The 27,830-nt window shown below is 44.1% G+C and overlaps 2 protein-coding genes across 2 annotated transcripts in view; one reads left to right on the top strand and one right to left on the bottom strand.

The window, feature by feature from the left end:
• LOC130298120 (oocyte zinc finger protein XlCOF22-like) overlaps window positions 1–27,830 on the bottom strand; it is a 71,201-nt gene that overhangs the window by 40,965 nt on the left and 2,406 nt on the right. The gene's annotated exons all lie outside the window — the stretch shown is intronic.
• On the top strand, window positions 404–27,447 carry LOC130298124 (gastrula zinc finger protein XlCGF53.1-like). The gene is made up of 7 exons (XM_056551022.1): window positions 404–789; window positions 2,498–2,645; window positions 3,441–3,620; window positions 7,838–7,952; window positions 8,036–8,100; window positions 8,267–8,744; window positions 25,835–27,447. Exons 2-7 carry the CDS (start codon window positions 2,568–2,570, stop codon window positions 25,954–25,956), a joined length of 1,038 nt encoding a protein of 345 aa, XP_056406997.1. The 5' UTR covers window positions 404–789; window positions 2,498–2,567; the 3' UTR covers window positions 25,957–27,447.

Raw genomic sequence — 27,830 nt, forward strand, 5'->3', positions numbered from 1 at the left:
AGCTTTTTTTTCAATTTCACCCCATAAATCATATTTTTTTTCACCATTGTTGCAGTAAAATGAGTGATGTCATTACAAAGTACAAATCGGTGGTGAAAAAAACAACAAGAAGCGTCATATGGGTTTGTAAAGAGGAAATTGCAATCATTATGTCTATTAGAAGGCGAGGAGGAAAACATTAAAAATAGAAATCACTGTGTCCTTAAGGGGTTAAAACTCAAAACTGTCGAATCCTGAAGGGGTTAATAGTACAAATACATCTGACAGTACTCCAGATGTGACCGCACACATACCTCCACCTGCAGACTGTACAGGAGCCGTGTGCTTATAGGACCTGTGATGATGTCACCGTCATGTGATCAGTCACATGGAGGAGGAGGAGTCACATGATCAGGAGCTCATCTGCTCAGTGTATTCAGGACTCTGCTGTCACATGACCATTATCACAGGTCCTTCAATCACAATATCTTCTATCCTGCGCTGCGGAGCTCCGCCCATTCCTGTCACATGATCCTCCCCACAGGTCCTTCACGGTCACATCTTTGCTGCTAAACTTTGCCCCAAATGTACTGGTCACATGATTGTGACATCATCACAGGTCCTACACCTCCAGCATGTAGCAGATACAGAGCAGGTCCTGGTGGGGCAGTCACTGCTGTTGTGTTGTGTGTGGAGATCTCTCAGAGCAGCAGCCCCTGATCATGTGACTCCTCCTCCTCCATGTGACTGATCACATGACGGTGACATCATCGCAGGTCCTGTAAGTACACGGCTCCTCTACAGATACAGGTATGTGTGTGCGGTCACCATCAGATCAGGATTATTGGGGATGTTTGTTATTAACCCTTAAAGGGGTACTCCGGTGCTTAGACATCTTATCCCCTATCCAAAGGATAGGGGATAAGATGCCTGATCGTGGCAGTCCGGCCGCTGGGGACTCCCTTGATCTTGCATGCGGCACCTTGTTTGTTATCAGTCCCCGGATCTGATTACCGGTGACCACAGATCCGATGGCGTGTGACGTCACACTCCGCCCCTCAATTCAAGCCTATGGGAGGGGACGTGACAGCTAGCCCTGTGGTCGCCTGTAATTAGACCTGGAGCGAACACGCTCGGGGGACTGATTACAAACGGGGTGCCGCGTGCAAGATCACGGGGGTCCCCAGCGGCGGGACTCCCACGATCATGCATCTTATATAAGATGTCTAAGCACCGGAGTACCCCTTTAAGGACACGATGTATATTTATATTGTGTGCCCCATATGGGACTTTGAGGTGAGTTCAGGAGCTATAAGCAGCCAGGACTCACCACTAATGACGCTCATCGCCATTAACCCTTTAGATTCCATGATCAAAGTCGATTGCAGGATCTAATATTAGTAAAATGCAGTTGTTGGGTGGCGGAGTCTAGATCAGCTGAGATGGCGGCCGGAGGGCCCCTTACCGTGCTCTGTGCTCAGATCGGTGCTCTAAGTATACAGACACCTCCACAGCCTGTATAAGCCGAGCACCGATAACACTGATCACTATGGCAGAGCGTTATTCAGGGTTTGTAATAGAAGCCCCCCCCACCAAATAAGTTTATATCCCATTTTTGTAATAAAATAATGTAGGTGGGCGTGGCTTAGACATGGCGCTGTGCGGTTGTTTCTCTAGGGAGCGCCGTGCCGACCAGCAGTTGTTTACCTGATTTCCTGCCTATACTGCCCCCCAGGGGATGTCTGGATGGTGAAGGTATCAGGTCACTTACCTGCCCATCCTGTCACCTGGTCAGTCTCTTTTCTCCGGGTATCAGCCACTTCTTCCATACAGGACTATGTAAGCATCAGGTTTTTTAAGTTTCTCCCGCGCCCCTATTATTACTATAGACAGTGTTTCCAAACCAGCGTGCCTCCAGCTGTTGTGAAACTACAACTCCCAGCATGCCCTGTCAGCCAAATGCTGTAACAGCTGGAGGCACCCTGCTTGGGAAACACTGACTCCGGTGGTGGCCGAGACCCTGCGTGTGTAACGGTATATGATGCTCGGCCTCTGCTGCAGGTAATAGCAGGTTCTTCCGGGGGACATATCACAATTCACATAAAATCCTGATGTAATTGTGATGTATATTGTGCCCCCTAGTGGACACATTTCACTATTCTTCATTGGACAATGTCATATTGAATCCCTCTATTCTTCTCCCTGCTCTGATGAAGACGTTCTGAATACACCGCAGCCTCAGAGATTAGGAGAAATGGATTCACAACGTCTTCAGCAGAGCAGGGACAGCGACCTCAGAAGACCTGGAGGACCAGAGCGCCACCACTGGACGGGAGAGGGGAGTGCGCTCTAGTCTCTTATTTTACAGCCCTCGGACAATGGATTTTGTTTTATAGAGAAATCTGAAAACTCCTATAATGTCTCCTCAGATGTTTCCCCAGATTATCTCCAGGAAATGGATTTTATTTCTCCATAGAATCTGGTGCGGTTTATCATCGTCTCCTCTTCTTCCCTTCAGGTTTCTCCAATCCAGGATCCTCTGCTGATATCTTCTATATAAGAGAATTCTCCTGGATGACCCATCAACCATGGAGAGAGACAGGAACAAGATGGCCGACAGGATCATAAACCTCACCCTACAGATACTCTTCCGGCTTACTGGAGAGGTGAGGGATTCTGGGAGTGATGTCACATGACCTCATTCTTATCTATGTAATAACAGATGGATATGACTGGAGAGGTGAGGGATTCTGGGAGTGATGTTCACATGACCTCATTCTTATCTATGTAATAACAGATGGATATGACTGGAGAGGTGAGGGATTCTGGGAGTGATGTCACATGACCTCATTCTTATCTATATAATAACAGATGGATATGACTGGAGAGGTGAGGGATTCTGGGAGTGATGTCACGTGACCTCATTCTTATCTATGTAATAACAGATGGATATGACTGGAGAGGTGAGGGATTCTGGGAGTGATGTCACATGACCTCATTCTTATCTATGTAATAACAGATGGATATGACTGGAGAGGTGAGGGATTCTGGGAGTGATGTCACATGACCTCATTCTTATCTATGTAATAACAGATGGATATGACTGGAGAGGTGAGGGATTCTGGGAGTGATGTCACATGACCTCATTCTTATCTATGTAATAACAGATGGATATGATTGGAGAGGTGAGGGATTCTGGGAGTGATGTCACATGACCTCATTCTTATCTATGTAATAATAGATGGATATGACTGGAGAGGTGAGGGATTCTGGGAGTGATGTCACATGACCTCATTCTTATCTATGTAATAACAGATGGATATGACTGGAGAGGTGAGGGATTCTGGGAGTGATGTCACATGACCTCATTCTTATCTATGTAATAACAGATGGATATGACTGGAGAGGTGAGGGATTCTGGGAATGTATGTAGTGATATTAATGTGTCTCTCCATACACAGGATTACACAGTAGTGAAGAAGTCCTCTAGTGGGCGCTGTCGGGCCCCTGTGTGTGAAGGATGGGGAAGAACCCTGAGCCCAATCCCGGGGCCCCCACCTCACTCCCTGATACATGAGGAAATGGACAAACAGAAGATCCAAGAACTCATCAACAAGATGATGGAGCTGCTGACTGGGGAGGTGACCCTGCTGGGACATTATACAGTAATGGAGGGGTCTGGTGATGACTGGAGAGGTGACACTGCTGGGACATTATACAGTAATGGAGGGGTCTGGTGATGACTGGAGAGGTGACACTGCTGGGACATTATACAGTAATGGAGGGGTCTGGTGATGACTGGAGAGGTGACACTGCTGGGACATTATACAGTAATGGAGGGGTCTGGTGAGGACTGGAGAGGTGACACTGCTGGGAATGCTGGGACATTATACAGTAATGGAGGGGTCTGGTGATGACTGGAGAGGTGACACTGCTAGGACATTATACAGTAATGGAGGGGTCTGGTGATGACTGGAGAGGTGACACTGCTGGGACATTATACAGTAATGGAGGGGTCTGGTGATGACTGGAGAGGTGACACTGCTGGGACATTATACAGTAATGGAGGGGTCTGGTGATGACTGGAGAGGTGACACTGCTGGGACATTATACAGTAATGGAGGGGTCTGGTGATGACTGGAGAGGTGACACTGCTGGGACATTATACAGTAATGGAGGGGTCTGGTGATGACTGTAGAGGTGACACTGCTGGGACATTATACAGTAATGAAGGGGTCTGGTGATGACTGGAGAGGTGACACTGCTGGGACATTATACAGTAATGGAGGGGTCTGGTGATGACTGGAGAGGTGACACTGCTGGGAATGCTGGGACATTATACAGTAATGGAGGGGTCTGGTGATGACTAGAGAGGTGACACTGCTGGGAATGCTGGGACATTATACAGTAATGAAGGGGTCTGGTGATGACTGGAGAGGTGACACTGCTGGGACATTATACAGTAATGGAGGGGTCTGGTGATGACTGGAGAGGTGACACTGCTGGGACATTATACAGTAATGGAGGGGTCTGGTGATGACTGGAGAGGTGACACTGCTGGGACATTATACAGTAATGGAGGGGTCTGGTGGTGACTGGAGAGGTGACACTGCTGGGAATGCTGGGACATTATACAGTAATGGAGGGGTCTGGTGATGACTGGAGAGGTGACACTGCTGGGAATGCTGGGACATTATACAGTAATGGAGGGGTCTGGTGATGACTAGAGAGGTGACACTGCTGGGACATTATACAGTAATGGAGGGTCTGGTGATGACTGGAGAGGTGACACTGCTGGGACATTATACAGTAATGGAGGGGTCTGATGATGACTGGAGAGGTGACACTGCTGGGACATTATACAGTAATGGAGGGGTCTGGTGATGACTGGAGAGGTGACACTGCTGGGACATTATACAGTAATGGAGGGGTCTGGTGATGACTGGAGAGGTGGCACTGCTGGGAAAGCTGGGACATTATACAGTAATGGAGGGGTCTGGTGATGACTGGAGAGGTGACACTGCTGGGACATTATACAGTAATGGAGGGGTCTGGTGATGACTGGAGAGGTGACACTGCTGGGACATTATACAGTAATGGAGGGGTCTGGTGATGACTGGAGAGGTGACACTGCTGGGACATTATACAGTAATGGAGGGGTCTGGTGATGACTGGAGAGGTGACACTGCTGGGACATTATACAGTAATGGAGGGGTCTGGTGATGACTGGAGAGGTGACACTGCTGGGAATTCTGGGACATTATTCAGTAATGGAGGGGTCTGGTGATGACTGGAGAGGTGACCCTGCTGGGACATTATACAGTAATGAAGGGGTCTGGTGATGACTGGAGAGGTGACACTGCTGGGACATTATACAGTAATGGAGGGGTCTAGTGATGACTGGAGAGGTGACACTGCTGGGACATTATACAGTAATAGAGGGGTCTGGTGATGACTGGAGAGGTGACACTGCTGGGACATTATACAGTAATGGAGGGGTCTGGTGATGACTGGAGAGGTGACACTGCTGGGACATTATACAGTAATGAAGGGGTCTGGTGATGACTGGAGAGGTGACACTGCTGGGAATGCTGGGACATTATACAGTAATGTAGGGGTCTGGTGATGACTGGAGAGGTGACACTGCTGGGACATTATACAGTAATGAAGGGGTCTGGTGATGACTGGAGAGGTGACACTGCTGGACATTATACAGTAATGGAGGGGTCTGGTGATGACTGGAGAGGTGACACTGCTGGGACATTATATAGTAATGGAGGGGTCTGGTGATGACTGGAGAGGTGACACTGCTGGGACATTATACAGTAATGGAGGGGTCTGGTGATGACTGGAGAGGTGACACTGCTGGGACATTATACAGTAATGGAGGGGTCTAGTGATGACTGGAGAGGTGACACTGCTGGGACATTATACAGTAATGGAGGGGTCTGGTGATGACTGGAGAGGTGACACTGCTGGGACATTATACAGTAATGGAGGGGTCTAGTGATGACTGGAGAGGTGACACTGCTGGGACATTATACAGTAATGGAGGGGTCTGGTGATGACTGGAGAGGTGACACTGCTGGGACATTATACAGTAATGGAGGGGTCTGGTGATGATTAGAGAGGTGACCCTGCTGGGACATTATACAGTAATGAAGGGGTCTGGTGATGACTGGAGAGGTGACACTGCTGGGACATTATACAGTAATGGAGGGGTCTAGTGATGACTGGAGAGGTGACACTGCTGGGACATTATACAGTAATGGAGGGGTCTGGTGATGACTGGAGAGGTGACACTGCTGGGACATTATACAGTAATGGAGGGGTCTGGTGATGACTGGAGAGGTGACACTGCTGGGACATTATACAGTAATGGGGGGGTCTGGTGATGACTAGAGAGGTGACACTGCTGGGACATTATACAGTAATGGAGGGGTCTGGTGATGACTGGAGAGGTGACACTGCGGGGACATTATACAGTAATGGAGGGGTCTGGTGATGACTGGAGAGGTGACACTGCTGGGACATTATACAGTAATGGAGGGGTCTGGTGATGACTGGAGAGGTGACACTGCTGGGACATTATACAGTAATGGAGGGGTCTGGTGATGACTGGAGAGGTGACACTGCTGGGACATTATACAGTAATGGAGGGATCTGGTGATGACTGGAGAGGTGACACTGCTGGGACATTATACAGTAATGGAGGGGTCTGGTGATGACTGGAGAGGTGACCCTGCTGGGAATGCTGGGACATTATACAGTAATGGAGGGGTCTGGTGATGACTGGAGAGGTGACACTGCTGGGACATTATACAGTAATGGAGGGGTCTGGTGATGACTGGAGAGGTGACACTGCTGGGACATTATACAGTAATGGAGGGGTCTGGTGGTGACTGGAGAGGTGACACTGCTGGGACATTATACAGTAATGGAGGGGTCTGGTGATGACTGGAGAGGTGACACTGCTGGGACATTATACAGTAATGGAGGGGTCTGGTGATGACTGGAGAGGTGACAGTGCTGGGAATGCTTGGACATTATACAGTAATGGAGGGGTCTGGTGATGACTGGAGAGGTGACCCTGCTGGGACATTATACAGTAATGGAGGGGTCTGGTGATGACTGGAGAGGTGACACTGCTGGGACATTATACAGTAATGGAGGTGTCTGGTGATGACTGGAGAGGTGACACTGCTGGGAATGCTGGGACATTATACAGTAATGGAGGGGTCTGATGTTGACTGGAGAGGTGACACTGCTGGGACATTATACAGTAATGGAGGGGTCTGGTGATGACTGGAGAGGTGACACTGCTGGGAATGCTGGGACATTATACAGTAATGGAGGGGTCTGGTGATGACTGGAGAGGTGACACTGCTGGGACATTATACAGTAATGGAGGGGTCTGGTGATGACTGGAGAGGTGACCCTGATGGGACATTATACAGTAATGGAGGGGTCTGGTGATGACTGGAGAGGTGACTGCTGGGACATTATACAGTAATGAAGGGGTCTGGTGATGACTGGAGAGGTGACTGCTGGGACATTATACAGTAATGAAGGGGTCTGGTGATGACTGGAGAGGTGACACTGCTGGGAATGCTGGGACATTATACAGTAATGGAGGGGTCTGGTGATGACTGGAGAGGTGACACTGCTGGGACATTATACAGTAATGGAGGGGTCTGGTGATGACTGGAGAGGTGACACTGCTGGGAATGCTGGGACATTATACAGTAATGGAGGGGTCTGGTGATGACTGGAGAGGTGACACTGCTGGGAATGCTGGGACATTATACAGTAACACCACTGGAGGGGTCGGGGTGATGATTGTATCATTATGTGTCAGGTTCCTATAAGGTGTCAGGACGTGGCGGTCTATTTCTCCATGGAGGAGTGGGAGTATGTAGAAGGACACAAGGATCAGGTGATGATGGAGGATCAGCAGCCCCTCACATCACCAGGTAATAGACATGACTATATACACACGTCCTCTCATTATTTGTATGTAAAGAATGAATTCAGTCTCTGTATGTGTTCCCTACAGTCAGATCCAGTAAGAGAACAGCACCAGAGAGGTGTCCCCGTCCTCTTCTTCCACAGGATGATCAGGTAGATGGAGATATTCCCTATGATCTGTAGAAGGGCTGTGAAGCTCTTGTGGTCAGTCCCCTCACCCTCCATGACTCCTCATCTCCTGCTCATCTATAACATCCCATGTGACTTCTCCTACTGTCTGATGACTTTTACAATATTTCTTCCACATCTTATGAATTAGGGTGAAGATCCGAACAATATTAATGCTCCAGACACAGTTGTGAGCGGTGATGAGCAGTATAAGGAGGACATTCCTACAGGGAAAGATCTGATCTATATTACTGCTACAGACATAAAGGAAGAAGAAGAAGAGACAGATGTGAGCGGTGATGAGCAGTATAAGGAGGACATTCCTACAGGGAAAGATCTGAACAATATTAATGCTGCAGATATGAAGGAAGAAGAAGAGACAGATGTGAGCAGTGATGAGCAGTATAAGGAGGACATTCCTACAGGGAAAGATCTGAACAATGTTAATGCTACAGACATAAAGGAAGAAGAAGAGACAGATCTGAGCGGTGATGAGCAGTATAAGGAGGACATTCCTACAGAGAAAGATTTGATCCATATTAATGCTACAGACATAAAGGAAGAAGAAGAGACAGATGTGAGCGGTGATGAGCAGTATAAGGAGGACATTCTTACAGGTAACCGCCCAGGTTAGTAGTAACTACTAATTGCAGAGATCAGTCACAATTTCTGCTCAGTCACCGTCTGTAATAATTTTTTATGGAATTTTTTTAAGTGGTACTCCGATGGAAAACTATTTTTTTAATCAACTGGTGCTAGAAAGTTATTCAGAATTGTATATTACTTCTATTTAAAAATCTTTAGCCCTCCAGTACTAATCAGCTCTTATCCACCTCTGTCCGTGTCAGGAACCGTCCAGAGCAGGAGAGGTTCGCTATGAGGATTTTCTCCTACTCTGGACAGTTCCTGACATGGACAGAGGTGTCAGCAGAGAGCACTGTGGTCAGACAGAAAACAACTACACATCTTCCTGTGAAGCATACAGCAGCTGATAAGTTCTGGAAGAATTAAGATTTTTAAATAAAAGTAATTTAGAAACCTGTTAAACTTTTGGGGACCAGGTGATCTAAAATAAATGGTGTTCCATCGGAGTACCCCTTTAATTCCTGTGTCCTGTCAGTCTTTTCTGCGGTATATTCCTTTATTCAGTCAGAATATAAACTATAAATGATGAGAATGTGAGACGGTTGAGAATATAATAAAGGTGATTTGTTCTGATCATCTCCATCTGGTTTTGTGGTTCCTGACATTACACAAGGGCCATGAATCCGGATGATGCAGACAATCCACCAGCACCAAACATTTTCACTATAATGGATCTGCAGGATCAGAGGATTGAGCAATTGGCACTTGTAATGCAGACGCTTTAGAATCGTACGTCTCCCCTAGAACCTCCTGTGCCTCAACCGGCAGCCACCTACCCTCCTGCTCCGGCAACTATTTCTGCTGCCATAGAAGCCATTGCCTCCTGTGGGTTTACTGGATCTGCCCCGCTTCCCCAGCATTATGGGGGCGATCCTAATGAATGTAGAGGCTCCCTGAACCAAGTGGGCATTTATCTGGAAATGGTCCCGCAGTCCTGTCCTAATGATAGAAGTAAGGTAGGATTCCTGATCTCCCTCCTTACTGATAACGCTCTATCCCGGGTGAATCCTCTTTGGAGACTGATAAACATATTATCTACGACTACAGAGACATTTCATCTCCCTGTCCGTTCTCCCTCTGCGGCAGAGCAGCTCATGTCCATGTAACAGGGGACGAGAACTGTGGCCAAGAATTCAATAGAGTTGTGTATTGTAGCAGCAGAAGTGTGCTGGGATAAGGAAGCGCTGGTGGACACGTTCTCTCCTGGACTCTCCGATATTATACAAGATGAGATTGTGGCCTCCTGGATCATCTGAAAGGGTGAAACCAATGCAGCTCAGGACCACCCCCCTTTCCGTTGAGGAGAAGGATTATAGTAGGGGGAGGGGATGTGTCTTTATTGGGCCCTTTGCTCAGATCATGCCAAACCTGGTGAGGAAACACTTGGGGTCCTGCTAGGGACAGATATTGGGTGGGCTTTCTTCATCCCCAGAGTTCCACAAAGACAAAGCTATGATTAGGATTATCCTATCATGGTATATTTCCTCTGTGGTCACGCAGGTCCCCGTGGTCTCCAGTGCTGATGGGTATTTTAAGGATCATGTGTTTGTAGCCAAAAACTCTATTCCACTACAGCTTTGGGTCCTCTGGCCATGGGAGTGATTTATAGAAGACCCTTACAGCCCCCTCACCTTATCCATGAGACAGTTCCCTTGTCTGTGGTGTTGGGGGCACTTTACCAGGAGACCCTCTAGTTCCAGGTGATTATCTCTCTGCATTATCCTGTTGTGCTCGGTTCTCTTTGTTTCCAGAGACATAATCCCCGTTTGGACTGGGTCACAGCTGAGGTTTGTCTTGGTCCCCTCAGTTTGCTTCTACCTGTATATATAGATCAGTTTGTTTGGTTTGTATCTCCTCGGTCTGTCGTATAATTGTACACGACAAAGATCTTCTCTTCCTAAAGTATACCAGGAGAACCGCAATGTGTTTGATAAGATGTAGGCGGGGGGCACTACCTCCCCACAGACCCCATGATTGTACCATTGAGCCTCAACCAGGTGCTATACCCCCAAAGGGCCGAGTCTACCCTCTGTTTGTGTCAGAGAACCAACCCATAGAGGAGTATGTTACAGATGGACTGTGCCAGGGGTTCATCCAAACATCTAGTTGAGGCCCCTGGGATTGGTGAGTTGAGGCCCCTGGGATTGGTGAGTTGAGGCCCCTGGGATTGGTGAGTTGAGGCCCCTGGGATTGGTGAGTTGAGGCCCCTGGGATTGGTGAGTTGAGGCCCCTGGGATTGGTGAGTTGAGGCCCCTGGGATTGGTGAGTTGAGGCCCCTGGGATTGGTGAGTTGAGGCCCCTGGGATTGGTGAGTTGACGCCCCTGGGATTGGTGAGTTGAGGCCCCTGGGATTGGTGAGTTGAGGCCTCTGGGATTGGTGAGTTAAGCCCCTGGGATTGGTGAGTTGAGGCCCCTGGGATTGGTGAGTTGAGGCCCCTGGGATTGGTGAGTTGAGGCCCCTGGGATTGGTGAGTTGAGGCCCCTGGGATTGGTGAGTTGAGGCCCCTGGGATTGGTGAGTTGAGGCCCCTGGGATTGGTGAGTTGGGGCCCCTGGGATTGGTGAGTTGAGGCCCCTGGGATTGGTGAGTTGAGGCCCCTGGGATTGGTGAGTTGAGGCCCCTGGGATTGGTGAGTTGGGGCCCCTGGGATTGGTGAGTTGAGGCCCCTGGGATTGGTGAGTTGAGGCCCTGTATCAATCGCAGGGGCCTCAATCACATTACAGTCTTATCCAAAGTAACTTATAGAGAATCTGACCCCTTGTTCTCCACACTAAAGCCAATATACGGGGTTATAGTGGGGTAAACAGCTTTACAAAGAGGGGTCACTTACTCACATCCGTTTAGTATATGCAGAGTTCCGGCGCTGTAATCTTTAGCTGCATTGCTACGTTGTGAGAGATTGTTCTGTATTACAAACTGGAGAAATGTGAATTCCACGAAGGTCACAAACGTTTTCCACCCTGAAAGCTGCCGTCACCACAGCTCCCATCCTGGGTCACCACAACCCAGCTTTCCCGTTCATACGATGCGTCTGAGACAGAATAGGTGTCTCACCTTCCTACCCCAGAGAGACCATTTTATCCTTATAGCTTTATTACTAAGAAACTTTCCTCAGTGGCCATCATTTGTCCCTCAAGGAGTGGCCGCACTTGTCTGTGGGTACTACCGGACCTATTCTAATTCTTATGGAGCACAAACACTTCATTTACCTCCCTGCGGCCAAATGTTTATCTCTAGGACAGGCTAGGTGGGCTCTCTTCTTCTTCTCCCCATTTTATTATGTGTCTCCTTTCTTATTGGCACTAAGAACACTAAGGCCGGGTTCAAATGGCTGAAAATGTGCGGAATGAACACCCAGAAAACACGGGCGACATTCCGCAGATTTAAATGATCCGATGGCCGATAGGACGGCTCAGAAATGCTGCGTCTCATAGACTGTTATACATTTCCTATCGGAATCTGCAGGAAGAATAGACAAGTCTATCTGTAAATTCCGTCGTGTGCACAGTGCAGCAGAATCTTATAGAAGTCGCCTCGACAGCACATATACTAAAATCTTATGGAAATCAAGCGGACTCTGCTGCAGCTTTAGTGTCCGTGTGGAATATTCCTGCAGAATTCTGTGGTGTGAACATAACCTAAAGCTGATGCCCTGTCTCATACCAGTCATACCTGCTGACCGTATTATAGCCACTATATGTAGTACTGTCACCTGCCTGTTGGGGGCCCCATTCTCACCGCTCTAAGCTCTGCTCCTCCCGAGAAGCCTAGTGATAGGTGTTTTATGCCTAAAATACTCAGGCTACCTCTGTTCTGTGTGCACCATGATTCCAAAGCAGCCGGACACCTCAGGAGAAATCAGTTATTATGGGCCCTGTTGTGAAAATTCTGGTGGCCCCGTGTTCTGACCTCTACACAGTGATCATTGGGTTTGAGACTGAACACAAGGTAGGATGAGATTGTTCCATTGTGTAATATTCTGGACAAGATATAACAATGAATATATGAAAAGTTTAACCCTTCAGTGACCCATTATGTTTATTTACCTCATGGGGCCATTAAGGGTGTATGGGGAGGGTCCGGGACTCGGGCCCCCTCTATACCTGGTGGATCTTGGCCGCATTCTTCAGCTATGGGCCGCTGCTAATAGTTGACACCGAGCAATCTATGGCTCTGGATATTAACCACTTAGATGCTAAAGTCAAAGCTGACATCAGCATTTATACAGCCTTAGTGAGAATCATTGGTGATGCAGTGGTAAGGATTGGCTCCTCACGAAGCGAACATTGGGGGCGCATCCATCGTCATGGCAGCCTGAGGCCTTTGCTAGGACTCTGTCACTGCCAGGACTCTGCTATTGATACAGCCTGTCTATGGTCGGCTCTAATGGATCAATGCAGTAAATACGTACTGCACTGATCTGTATGAGCAATCCAATGACTGCTCATACAAGTCCTATAGAGGGACCAAAAAGTGTAAAATATGTTTTTAAAAATGTAAATGAACCCCTTCAATAATCTTTTAACATTTTTGTTGTAAAAATGTAAAGCTATTTTTATTTCAATTGTTTTTTGTGTAGTAAAGCGTAACAAAACTATACAAATTAGATATCGCTGTGATTGTATGTACCTGACTTATATTTTAATGCTTGTTGATATAAGTAGAGATGAGAGAACTTACAGTAAATTCGATTCGTCACGAACTTCTCGGCTCGGCAGTTGATGACTTATCCTGCACAAATGAGTTCAGCTTTCAGGTGCTCCCGTGGGCTGGAAAAGGTGGATACAGTCCTAGAAGACTCTTTCCTAGGAATGTATCCACCTTTTCCAGCCCATCGGAGCACCTGAAAGCTGAACTAATTTATGCAGGAAAAGTCATCAACTGCCGAGCCGAGAAGTTTGTGACGAATCGAATTTACTGTAAGATCAGTCCCACAAAAAACAAGCTCTCAAATGCAATGTAGATGGAAAAATTTAAATAGTTATGGCTATGAGGAGAGGGGGAAAAAAGAAAACACAAAAGCTTAAATTTCCTGGGTTGTGTTATTCTCTGCAGATTCTTGTAGCAGGAGATCAGAGGAGAATCTTATATCTTCAGATTATAAAGCAGATGATGATATCACACAAGATACAAATGAAGAACATTCCATTATCCCAGATACACCCTCAGCCCTTCACAGCCAAGATCTGTCATCTCATCCTTATATACAGGTCCTGTCTTCTCAGTCATCACAGGATGTTGAGCTAAATAAAGGTCACAGAAGGGGTGTTGGACATCAACGAGCTCTTACAGGAAAGAAACCATATTCATGCTCAGAATGTGGGAAATGTGTTACTTCTAAATCAAATCTTGTTAAACATCAGAGAATACACACAGGGGAGAAGCCATTTTCATGCTCAGAATGTAGAAAATGTTTTACTCAGCAATCACATCTTGTTACACATCGAAGAACTCATACAGGGGAGAAGCCATTTTCATGTGCAGAATGTGGGAAATGTTTTACTCAGCAATCAGAGCGTATTAAACATCAAAGAACTCACACAGGGGAGAAGCCATTTTCATGTTCAGAGTGTGGGAAATGTTTTACTCAGCAATCAGCTCTTGTTAAACATCAAAGAACTCACACAGGGGAAAAGCCATTTTCATGTGCAGAGTGTGGGAAATGTTTTGCTCAGCAATCAGATGTTGTTAAACATCAAAGAACTCACACAGGGGAGAAGCCAATTTCATGTTCAGAATGTGGGAAATGTTTTACTGATAAATCAAGTCTTGTTAGACATCTAAGAATTCACACAGGGGAGAAGCCAATTCAGAGCAATAAATGATGCAGATAACACATCTATATATTATCCATGTACATAGGATATCTGACATTTATACATATATCATATACTGCATCTCCAAACTTGTTACCAATTGTTAAGAAAAGTTTTCTTTCTTATATGATTTATTATTCTTATATTCATCTCCGCACACTGGACTTATAATAAATGTAATATTGTCCCTGACGTTGTATATAGGGAATGTAACGCGTCAGTGTTGTCCCCGCCCCCTTCTCATTATGATTATAGAGACTTTAATTCAAGGCATCAGACAGGATCCGCGCGTCTCCCTTGAAGATCGTCTCTTCTGAACATAAGATGCTGTAAAACACAATAAACAGGTCATAATAGCAAGGTCATAAATTACTTTGATATCAACCTCTTCACTAGCATCAAATACCGGCATAAATAGGACAGAGCATACAACCACCCATGTGCACCGACAACACAAGACCAATAAGCTGACACACAAACAAACAGACAAGCAGAACAAAATATAACAATACAACACACGAAAAGGGGGAAGAGGGGAGGGGGCCACGAAAGACAAAGAAAAGGAAAAGATAGAAGACCTGCAGACACATGTGAAACCCCAGGAAGCTCACTCCAGACCAGCTGAAAGACGAAGAGGACCAAGGGTATTAGTAAGGGACGCCAGGGAGTACCATTCAGTGTGACGGAAAGGTAACACTATGGCATCAATTGGGTTGTGGTATAGTGAGCGGACAGGAAAGTACACCACTTTGCAAAGAATTTCCTCGCATTGTGTTCTCTGTGTCTTTCTGTATCCAGTCTGTCCACCTAAAAGAAAGTCTTAATTTCTACCACATGGGCTATGACCGGCATGGGAGTCTTTATCCAGTCACACATAATCATGCGCGCGGCCACCAGGAGAATGACGTGGAGGAATTTTGGAATAAATCGTAGACCCACCTCTGCAACAGAAAGATCAACAGACTGGAACAGAAGTGCCTGAGGAGTCAATGGAACCCGAACGGTCCAATACCTAGTGATATAGTCTACAACGTCCCCCCAAAAGCTCTGCGACTTGGAACAGGACCAAATGCCATGATAAAACTCTGTGTCGGGAGTATTGCATTTCGGACATGCAGTATGTCTGTCTGGGAATGCAGAGGTAGCCGGGATATTAAAGCCCAAGTAGCCAAAGTGCATAAGCTTAAAAAATGTTTTGCGCCAGCGCTCATTGATGACATTATCCGCTCGCGTACGTCAGGATCCTGAAGAATTGACTCCTATTTAGCAAAAAGTGTATGTTTGGAAACCTTTAAAAGACGGTCATTAAAGTATCTACACAAACCCGAAATAGACGCCTTCCTAGTTTGTGGACCTACCTTGTCTTCAAAAGAGGAGGAAGACAATTCAGAGGACAGTTCCTGAGCCGGGATGTGCAAAAACAGAGAAGTTGGGACACTTGGAGAAAATGAGAAGGCGGCAGAGAGAAGTTAGGAATTTCCTGCGGGCGGAGCCACAGTCTTTCCTCGGCATCCATCAACTGTCTTGCCACTTTTATCCCCTTCCTACCTCAAACAAACTGTTCTCTCTGCCCTGGAGAAATTCTAGATGACCCCAGAGATTAAGACGCCCAGATAGCAGAAAAGGTAGACCATAGGCCCTATGAACAGCTTTCCACGTTAAGATAGTGTCCCTAATTACTAATGAACGCATTATATGGGTGGGAAGGCATGGGATGCGGGTATGGAGGCAGGAAACCAAATTCTAAGGAGAAGTGAGCTCTTCCTCCAAAAAATTGTTGGAATGAAAGCTAGACTCATGGAGCCAGTCCATGACATGTCTAGAGAGGCATGAGAGGTTATAGCCACGGAGGTTGAGAAAACCCACACCGCCATCAGCCCTGCTAAGCATCAGTTTTTGTAAGGCAATTCGCGGGCGCTTACCCGCCCATATAAAGTGTGTGAAGGCTGAGTTTAGAGTAGTCACAGCCTTATGTTTCAATAAAACAGGCAGGGTTTGTAACTGGTATAAGAGTTGAGGAAAGCTGATCGTTTTCAAATGACATTTGCCTTGGAAGGAGATTGGTAATTGATGCCAGCGACGAAGCTCATCCTGGATCTCCTTGAACAAAGGGAGATAATTCAAGGTGTAGAGGGAAGAGGGGTCTCTACCAATTTTTATACCTAAGTAAGTGATATGGGGCTTGACAAGATCCCCGGGTATTCCCAGGGTATTCCAGTAAGAGGAAGACCAAGAGGGTCCCCGCGGGAGTAGTTCACTTTTTAGTTGATTGATTTTCTACCCAGAGAAGGTACCAAAATGAGCTAAAGTGGACATCAGGGGGGCGTAATGGGCACTCAGATTGGCTTGGAAGATCAAAACATCATCCACGAAAAGAGTTAATTTGACTGTTTTGCGCTGGATTGCAATGCCCTGATACATATCAGAGTCCTCCAGGTGACGGGCTAAAGGTTCCAGATTGAATAAGAGAGGGGACAGGGGACATCCCTGTCACATCCCTTTAAAAAGAGGAAAGGAGGGAGACAATATGCCTGTGTGAAATTGTGCCTGGGGGGGAAGCATAGAGACCCCCTAAAAATGTATGGAAATGACCAGTAATGCCTACCTTGTCCAACACCATCCCAAGCCAGTCCCACCTGACATTATCGTATGCCTTTTCGGCGTCAAGTGCCAGTTACAGTGGTTATTCCCCAGGCTCAGGACGGTGCTGCATCCTATCCAGGACAGTTAACACTTTGCAGATATTAGTCACTGATGACCGAAAGCCCACTTGGGAAGGACCTATCAACGAGAGCAGAAACACACTTAAGCGATCAGCAAGCATTTTAGACACTGGCTTAAGGTCTTGGTTAATAAGGGATATGGGATGGTAGGATTGGGGCAGGAGGGGATCCTTGCCGGGCTTTAGAAGGAACTTAATGACGGCTGTGTTTGAGTGCAAAGGCCGAGAGCCAGAATGCAGGAGATGGTTAAAGTAAGATGTTAATGGGGGCATCACTTCATGAATCAAGACCTTATAAAATTCACCGGAGAAACCATCAGGGCCCGGCCCTTTCGCATTATGGAGACCTTTAATGTTCCGCCGAACTTTGTCTTCAGTGAAGTCCCCATTAAAAGCATCTCGGTGATCGGAGGACAGCGAGGGCATGTGAACAAACTCCAGAAATGTCTTACCAAATACCATATCCACAGGGGAAAATGTCATGGTATCCTGGTACGTAGCGCACTGTGATGTACGTTTACGTTTATTTTTGGTTTCGATATAGATGTGGTGGTGAAATAATTGATGTTATTACAAAGTAAAATTGTTGGCGTATAAAACAAGCCTCATATGGGTCTGTAGGTGGAAAACTAAAAGCGTTATGATTTTTAGAAGGTGAGGAGGAAAAAATGAAAGTGCAAAAATGGAAAAACCCTGAATCCTTAAAGAGTTAAAGTTGTCCTCTTATGACCCCTATAACTCTTTTATATTCCAGTATACAGGACTATATAAGGGTCATTTTTTTGTGCCATAATCTGTAGTTTCTATTTATATCATTTTGTTTCGATGACAATTTAGATCATTTTTTATAAATTTTTACCTGGTATATGAAGCAACCGAAAATATTTATTTATTTTTGTTTACATTATTTTATTGAAAAATGGGAAAAGTGGTTCAAACTTTACTAGGGGAGGGGCTTATTCACATTTATTAACACTTTATTTTAGTATATTTTTCAGATTTAGTCCCTTTAGGAAACTATTGCATGTGAACCTTAGATTACAGTAGGGATCAACCGATATCGATTTTTTTAGGGCCGATACCGATAATCTGTGGAGGTTAGGGCCGATAGCCGATAACTTATACCGGAATATCGGTATAAGTTATCAGTTATTTATCTCCCCCCACCCCGGCAACACCACTGCAGATCATTGATTTAAAGCGGGCGCTTTAAATCAATGAACTGCAGCGGCTTTTGCGGTGCTAGAGACCGCCGCTGTCAACCGCTTCTCTCCCCCTACCTGTCCTGGGGTCCTTCTGAGTCCTATCACCGCCCCACCACCACCGCACCCTCCACCACCACGCCGCACCCCCCACCGCACTACCCCGGCCAGAGACCGCCGCCGCTGCCCCATTGCCTCCCCCATTCCCGATTTTATAATTACCGGGGTCCACGCTACTTCTGGCTCCGGCAGCGTCCTCCTGAGCTGTCACTGTGCGCACTGACTGTGACGTTGCGTTGAGGACGTCACTCGTCATTGCGCAGCGTAACACAGGATGCCGCAGGAGCCAGAAGTAGCGCGGACTCCGCGAACAGGTAACCGGGGATGGGGGAGGCAATGGGGCGGCGGCGGTCTCTGGCCGGGGCGGTGGTGGGGGGTGCGGCGTGGTGCAGGGGGCAGTGCATTATCGGCAAGGTAATTGCCGATACCGATAACGTCCAAAATCGTGAATATCGGCCGATAATATCGGGAAAAACTGATAATCGGTCAATCCCTAGATTGCAGACACTGATCAATGCCATCATATAGAACAGTGTTATCGGCGCTCTATTACTACAGGCTGCTGAGGCTGTCTACTGTAAGGGAGCGCTGATCGGATGAGCTGGAAGACGGTAGGGACCCTCCGCCTGTCCTCTCAGCTGATCGGGACCCTGCAATTTTGTCGTGATGATTGCAGGATCTAAAAGGTTAGTGTCAGAAATGTGACCAATCAGTGATGTCCGTCATTAGTTGTGGGTCCTGGCTGCTGATAACAACCGGGACCCACCAGGTATGAAGCGTGCTCAGCTTCATTTATGGCCAGTGTCCTGAAGGAGTTAATAGATTCCTTACTATACCCTGTTATAAACCTCATATAGGTAAATATCCTCAGGTGCCACCATGTAGGATTTTCGAGCTTTTTCTTTATTATAATCTTCCTGACAACATGGCCGACACTACATAAACAATAAATCTCCATATAATGGCCGTCCTTAGTATAGGTTATTCATATAGAAAGAGTCATATGGGCTTCAATGTCTTTAGTCTCATCTCTTGGACTTTCTTCCCAAAGGGCCGGTTACCTCATCCAAAATGGTGGATTTCAACCTTCCAAGATGGCCGCCTCTGTCTCAGCTTCTCACAGCCTCCATTCTTCTCCTTCCTGTCCGTCCGTGTCCCTCCTCTATAATGAACTCGTGTGAGTTTATAGTAATAGTCATGGGTGTGTCTATTATAATGGAGGGTGTGTCTATTATAATTGGGGGGGTCTATTATAATTGAGTGTGTGTCTATTATAATGGAGGGTGTGTCTATTATAATTTAGGGTGTCTCCTTTATAAATGAGGGTGTGTCTATTATAATTGAAGGGGGGGGTCTATTATAATTGAGGGCGTGTCTATTATAATGGAGGGTGTGTCTATTATAATTTAGGGTGCCTCCTTTATAAATGAAGGTGCGTCTATTATAATTGAGGGTGTGTCTATTATAATTCAAGGTGTCTCCTTTATAAATGAGGGTGTCTATTATAAATGTGGGTGTGCCTATGATTGAGGGTGTGTCTATTATAATTTAGGGTGCGTCTATTATAATTGAGGGTGTGTCTGTTATAATTCAAGGTGTCTCCTTTATAAATGAGGGTGTGTCTATTATAAATGTGGGTGTGTCTATGATTGAGGGTGTGTCTATTATAATTCAAGGTGTCTCCTTTATAAATGAGGGTGTGTCTATTATAAATGTGGGTGTGTCTATTATAATTGAGGGTGTGTCTATTATAATTCAAGGGGTCTTATTTAAAAATGAGGGTGTGTTTATTATAAATGGCCAGTGTGTCTATTATAAATGGGGGGTGTCTATTATAAATGGGGGGGGTTTATATAGTGCACACAGATTCCGCAGCGCTGTACACTCATATTGGTCCCTGTCCCCATTGGGGTCACATGTTATTGAAGTGTGGGAGGAAACCGGAGGAAACCCACACAAACATGGAAGAACATACAAACTCTTTGCAGATGTTGTCTTCTGTGCTGCAAGGTAACAGTGCAAACCACTGAGCCCCCGTGCTGCCCCATGAGGGGGGTTTATCCTAATATATATATATCTGGTTCATTACGAGTCCAATCCTCCTCCCTTGTGGGCCGGCATGGTATACATTAGGTGGTGGGTGTTTTCTTATTGGATACTTCATGTGTATATATGGTATATCCTCCCACTGTACTGAAATAGTATTGTACTATGTCATTAGATTCTATATATATACATCCAGCACTGTACAGTGTATCTCAGTGATAACCTGTAACCTTGATAATGAGAACATGTATTGAGAAATATCCCATTACATAATATGTAACATATGTGAACAAAGAGCGATCTGTCAATCATGGCTGGTGGGGGCGGAGTAACTGTGAGGACCCCCCCCCCCTTCTTGTTTCAGGCAGCATGAAAGTGATGAAAGTTCTAGAATCAGAACATTTTCCATACACATCATTATTCCCCCATGTGATCGTGTGGTGCAGACATAGAAGAAAACTCACTTCTGTACGGCCGGGTTCACACTGCAGAATCTCCGCGGGCGTCACTAGGACCGCACAGAGTAAGCGGATCTGCCGAAAGATCTGATCAGAAATACATTACTGTCTATGGGGATGGCAATGCAGTCCGCATGGTCTCCTAGTACCGCAAGCGGAGGGATGAGATGGATAAGGAACTCTGGGGGAGATTCTCAAAGAATTTTGCGCCAAAAAAAAACAATTTCTGCCAAAATTTTGGCATGAAAAGTATCGGCCACATTTTCAAAGTGCTTTGTGGTGCGGCTTACACTGTTCACGTCAGTTTTGTAAAAGTGGGCGTGTCCACGTATATTGTCGGCTTTACATGATATTTGGGGTGAGAGTCCAGTTTACATCCAAAATTTCACTCCAGCTTTTTGATATCACAGAATTGGTTGTAGGTTTATTGTTTTTTTTTCTTAGTTTTTTTGGAAAAGGTGTTATTTAAGTAATTATTAAAAAAAAGAAATAATTATTATTGAAAAATGTAATTAAAAAAAACCATATATATATCAAAAGCTGAACTGTGAGCCGCTCACCGATAGCACGCTCACCTCTCCACCTGTGCCCAGGGCCGACCGGTACCACCTCCGGCTAAGTGCTTGTACGAACAGAACAATAAGGTCCGGCACTAGAGTGATTGCAGGTAAAGACTGTTTGTTGCTTTATTGAAGATATCGCAGTACAAAGCTGGAAGTCTAGACTGCGATATCTTCAATAAAACAACAAACAGTCTTTACCTGCAACCACTCTAGTGCCGGACCTTATTGTTCTCTTGTGAGATGTTTCTGACAGAATTTTCTGGGATATAAAATTTAGTGCAAAAATCAGCAATTTTGGTTCAAAAATTGCCAATTTTGGCGCAAAAAAAAATCCAATATGGCTGCAACAAGAAAAAATTTTTTTGCCACAAAGAAAAACAAAAGTGGTACAAAAATTAATGTTCACATATTTTCAAAGCAGCACAAAGGGGCCTTTGAAATTGTGAGGAGAAAGAAAAAGGTGAATAATATCGCTGGAATAGAAATTACAGTATTAAACATTTGTAACAAGGTTTAATGTATAATATTCTAGTACCTGGTGACGTATATACAGATGTGTTATTTGGATTCTGTTTGCATTTTGTATAACAGACATTTCTGTAGGTGTACAACAAGATGTGCTTTCCGAGTAAAACATTTCCCACATTCTGAACATGGAAATGGCTTCTCACCTGTGTGAGTTATTTGATGTTCAACAAGATTTGATTTCTTAGTAAAACATTTTCCACATTCTAAACATGAAAATGGCTTCTCCCCTGTGTGAGTTCTCTGATGTTCAATAATATTTGATTTAGAAGTAAAACATTTCCCACATTCTGAACATGAAAATGGGTTCTCCCCTGTGTGAATTCTCATATGTCTAACAAGCCGTGATTTAGAAGTAAAACATTTTACACATTCTGAACATGAAAATGGCTTCCCTCCTGTGTGAGCTGTTTGATGTTCAACAAGATTTGATTTCTTAGTAAAACATTTCCCACATTCTGAACATGGAAATGGCTTCTCACCTGTGTGAGTTCTGTGATGTTCAACAAGCCGTGATTTAGAAGTAAAACATTTCCCACATTCTGAACATGAAAACAGTGAGTTCTCTGATGCTGAACAAGCCACGTTTTAGAAGTAAAATATTTTCCACATTCTGAACATGAAAATGGCTTCTCTCCTGTGTGAGTTCTCTGATGTCCAACAAGATGCGATTTCTGAGTGAAACATTTTCCACATTGTGAACATGAAAAGGGCTTCTCTCCTGTGTGAGTTCTCTGATGTACAACAAGATCTGATTTAGAAGTAAAACATTTCCCACATTCTGAACATGAATATGGTTTCTTTCCTGTATGAGCTTGTTGGTGTCCAACACCCCTTCTGTGACTTTTATTTTGCTGAACATCCTGTGATGAATGAGAAGACAGGACTTGTATATAAGGATGAGATGACAGATCTTGGCTGTGAAGGGCTGAGGGTGTATCTGGGATAATGGAATGTTCTTCATATGTATCTTGTGTGATATCATCATCTGCTTTATAATCTGAAGATATAAGATTCTCCTCTGATCTCCTGGGACAAGAATCTGCAGAGAATAACACAGATTTTATTAATAATTGCGCCCATATTTATAGTCTTTTTAGTACAACATTGTAAGTGCAGCATGTGACATCATGGAACCTTTTCAACAAGGGAACCACCAGTAATGGCGGACATCAGCGATATCGCTGATGTCCACCATTAACCCCTTAGATCCCGTAGATCAATACAGATCACGGCACCTGTGGCAGTGCGGCACTTGTAATCACTGATCTGATTGTAGGTGGCACAGAGGTCCCCTCACCTGCCTCCACCGCTCTCCCGGGGTCTTCTGCACTGATCTGCCTTCCAGCAGACCAGAGCAGAAGATCGCTGATGATACTGATCAGTGCTATGCCTATGTATAGCACTGAACAGCATTGGTAATCTAATGATTGCAATAGATAGTCACCTATGGGGACATAAGGAGTTAAAAATAAAAGTTAAAAAAATTGAAAAACCCACCCTAATAAAAATTTTAATCACTATTTTCCCCTATTTTACTCAAAAAAGCATCAAAAAATGATAATATAAACATATTTGGTGTTGCTGCCTGAATAAATATCCGATCAAATAATGTTAATGATCCCGTGCGGTGAACAGCGTAAACGTAAAAAAGTACAAAAAAATTGCTGCTTTTTGGTCACATCACATTCAAAATTAATTTTTTTTTTATAAAAAAGCGACTAAAAAGTCACAAATACACAAAAGTGAAATAAAAAAAAAAATACAGGTCATGATGCAAAAAATGAGCCCTCATACCGCCCGGTATACGGAAAAATGAAAAAGTTATAGGTGGTCCAAGTAGGGAGACTGATTTTGTAAAAAAATAAAAAAAAAGGTTTGTGATTTTTTTAAAAGCAGGACAATAAAATAAAAATATGTGATCACGGGGAGAATTTTAATCATTGACCAACAGAATAAAGAAAACGTCATTTTTACCGTAAAGTGTCCAGCAGCGTTTTCATTAAAATTTCCTCACAAAAAATAATAATTTGGGTTCGCTGTACACTTTATGGTAAAATGAGTGATGTCATTACAAAGGACAATTGGTCCCGCAAAAAACAAGTCCTCATATGGGTCTGTGGATGGAAATTTAACCCCTTAAGGACTGAGCATTTTTCCACTTTTGTTTTTTCCTCCTTACCTTTAAAAAATCATAACTCTTTCAATTTTGCACCTAAAAATCCATATTATGGCTTATTTTTTGCATCACCATTATACTTTGTAATGACATCAGTCATTTTACCCAAAAACCTACGGCGAAATAGAAATAAAAATCATTGTGCGACAAAATTGAAGAAAAAACGCCATTTTGTAACTTTTGGAGGCTTCCAAAAGTAAGGGGCGGTATGAATGCTCATTTTTTTGCGCCGTGTTCTGAAGTTTTTAGCGGTACCATTTTTTGTATTGATCGGACTTTTTGATCGCTTTTTATAAATTTTTTCATTATATAAAAAGTGACCAAAAATACGATATTTTGGACTTTGGAATTTTTTTTGCGCGTACGCCATTGTCCGTGCGGTTTAATTAACAATATATTTTTATATTTTTTACATTTCCGCACACGGCGATATCACATGTTTATTTTTATTTACACAGTTTTTTTTTATTTTATGGGAAAAGGGGGGTGATTCAAACTTTTATTAGGGAAGGGGTTAAATGATCTTTATTCACAATTTTTAAACTATTTTTTGCAGTGTTATAGGTCCCATAGGAGGCTATAACACTGCACACACTGATCTTTTACATTGATCATTGTTATCCCATAGGAGACTATAACACTGTACACACTGATCTCTTACACTGATCATTGTTATCCCATAGGAGGCTATAACACTGCACACACTGATCTTTTACATTGATCATTGTTATCCCATAGGAGACTATAACACTGTACACACTGATCTCTTACACTGATCATTGTTATCCCATAGGAGGCTATAACACTGCACACACTGATCTTTTACATTGATCATTGTTATCCCATAGGAGACTATAACACTGCACACACTGATCTCTTATCCTGATCATTGTTATCCCATAGGGGGGCTATAACACTGCACACACTGATCTCTTACACTGATTATTGTTATCCCATAGGAGACTATAACACTGCACACACTGATCTCTTACACTGATCATTGTTATCCCATAGGAGACTATAACACTGCACACACTAATCTCTTATACTGATCATTATTATCCCATAGGAGACTATAACACTGCACACACTGATCTCTTACACTGATTATTGTTATCCCATAGGAGACTAGAACGTACAAAAAAGAACAGGACAATGTGAACAAGAGTGAAGGTAATGCGGCAAATAAAGAAAAATCGGAAACCAGCGTAGCTCGGCATTTTTCAGAATACAGACACAATGTGAACGAACTTAGATGGCAGGTACTTGAAAACATAGAGGGCGATAATAAGGAACAAGTAAAAATGAAACTATTGAGGAACGAGGTGCGCTGGATACAAAAACTGGGTACTTTAAAACCGGACGGGATTAATGAGATCTGCAATTTCAATGTATTTTTATAACTAAGCGTATACTGTAACTGTACTGTTGTTTTCATGTGGTTTTTTATGTGATTTTAATTCCTTTTGATACGTTTTTGTAACTTTTGTATTTCCGCTGTAGAATTAAGATCTCGCGAGAATGTAAACGTATTTAACTTGATGATGGGCGTTTTTCACATTATGCTGGACAAAGAAGGTGTTTCCTTCAAAACGTTGCATGGACTTACACACCTGCTGGTGTAGGAGATGGCCGTATACAGGTTATACAACTAAAGACAACTTGATGAGCTGATACATATCTCCTGCTGGACACTGCTGATTTATTACTTTGTGCACATGGGTGAATATTCTAATGTTGAAAAATTGTATATCTTCTGAATATATAAATATATAAAGAAAACTTAAGCATCAATTGAAACGTGTGTTACACCCTTTTTTCTATTGGATGCATTTTTTCTGAATACAGAGCACTCAGGTAACCACGTTTACCCCATGCACAGTGAGCCCCCACACTTATGATTGTAATCCCATAGGAGACTATAATACTGCACACACTGATCTCTTATACTGATCACTGTTATCCCATAGGAGACTATAACACTGCACACACTGATCTCTTATACTGATCACTGTTATCCCATAGGAGACTATAATACTGGACACACTGACATTACACTGATCATTGTTATCCCATAGGAGATTATAACACTGCACACACTGATCTTTTACACTGATCATTGTTATCCCATAGGAGACTATAACACTGTACACACTGATCTCTTACACTGATCATTGTTATCCCATAGGAGGCTATAACACTGCACACACTGATCTCTTATCCTGATCATTGTTATCCCATAGGGGACTATAACACTGCACACACTGATCTCTTACACTGATCATTGTTATCCCATAGGAGACTATAACACTGCACACACTGATCTCTTATACTGATCATTGTTATCCCATAGGAGACTATAACACTGCACACACTGATCTCTTATACTGATCATTGTTATCCCATAGGAGACTAGAATGTACAAAAAAGAACAGGACAATGTGAACAAGAGTGAAGGTAATGCGGCAAATAAAGAAAAATCGGAAACCAGCGTAGCTCGGCATTTTTCAGAATACAGACACAATGTGAACGAACTTAGATGGCAGGTACTTGAAAACATAGAGGGCGATAATAAGGAACAAGTAAAAATGAAACTATTGAGGAACGAGGTGCGCTGGATACAAAAACTGGGTACTTTAAAACCGGACGGGATTAATGAGATCTGCAATTTCAATGTATTTTTATAACTAAGCGTATACTGTAACTGTACTGTTGTTTTCATGTGGTTTTTTATGTGATTTTAATTCCTTTTGATACGTTTTTGTAACTTTTGTATTTCCGCTGTAGAATTAAGATCTCGCGAGAATGTAAACGTATTTAACTTGATGATGGGCGTTTTTCACATTATGCTGGACAAAGAAGGTGTTTCCTTCAAAACGTTGCATGGACTTACACACCTGCTGGTGTAGGAGATGGCCGTATACAGGTTATACAACTAAAGACAACTTGATGAGCTGATACATATCTCCTGCTGGACACTGCTGATTTATTACTTTGTGCACATGGGTGAATATTCTAATGTTGAAAAATTGTATATCTTCTGAATATATAAATATATAAAGAAAACTTAAGCATCAATTGAAACGTGTGTTACACCCTTTTTTCTATTGGATGCATTTTTTCTGAGTACAGAGCACTCAGGTAACCACGTTTACCCCATGCACAGTGAGCCCCCACACTTATGATTGTAATCCCATAGGAGACTATAATACTGCACACACTGATCTCCGACACTGATCATTGTTATCCCATAGGAGACTATAACACTGCACACACTGATCTCTTACACTGATCACTGTTATCCCATAGGAGACTATAATACTGGACACACTGACATTACACTGATCATTGTTATCCCATAGGAGATTATAACACTGCACACACTGATCTTTTACACTGATCATTGTTATCCCATAGGAGACTATAACACTACACACACTGATCTCTTATACTGATCAATGGTTTCTCATAGGATCGATGATTCTTCCGCTTGACTGCT

This window comes from Hyla sarda, assembly GCF_029499605.1.
Source record: "Hyla sarda isolate aHylSar1 chromosome 1 unlocalized genomic scaffold, aHylSar1.hap1 SUPER_1_unloc_22, whole genome shotgun sequence".
NCBI classification, from domain to species: domain Eukaryota; kingdom Metazoa; phylum Chordata; class Amphibia; order Anura; family Hylidae; genus Hyla; species Hyla sarda.

Excerpts from the sequence above, each read along its gene's own strand:
- LOC130298124 (XM_056551022.1), top strand. The coding sequence starts at position 2,568 with ATGGAGAGAGACAGGAACAAGATGGCCGACAGGATCATAAACCTCACC. Across the intron at positions 2,646-3,440 it reads TCTTCCGGCTTACTGGAGAG|GATTACACAGTAGTGAAGAA; the intron begins GTGAGGGATTCT and ends CTCCATACACAG. Across the intron at positions 8,101-8,266 it reads TTCTTCCACAGGATGATCAG|GGTGAAGATCCGAACAATAT; the intron begins GTAGATGGAGAT and ends CTTATGAATTAG.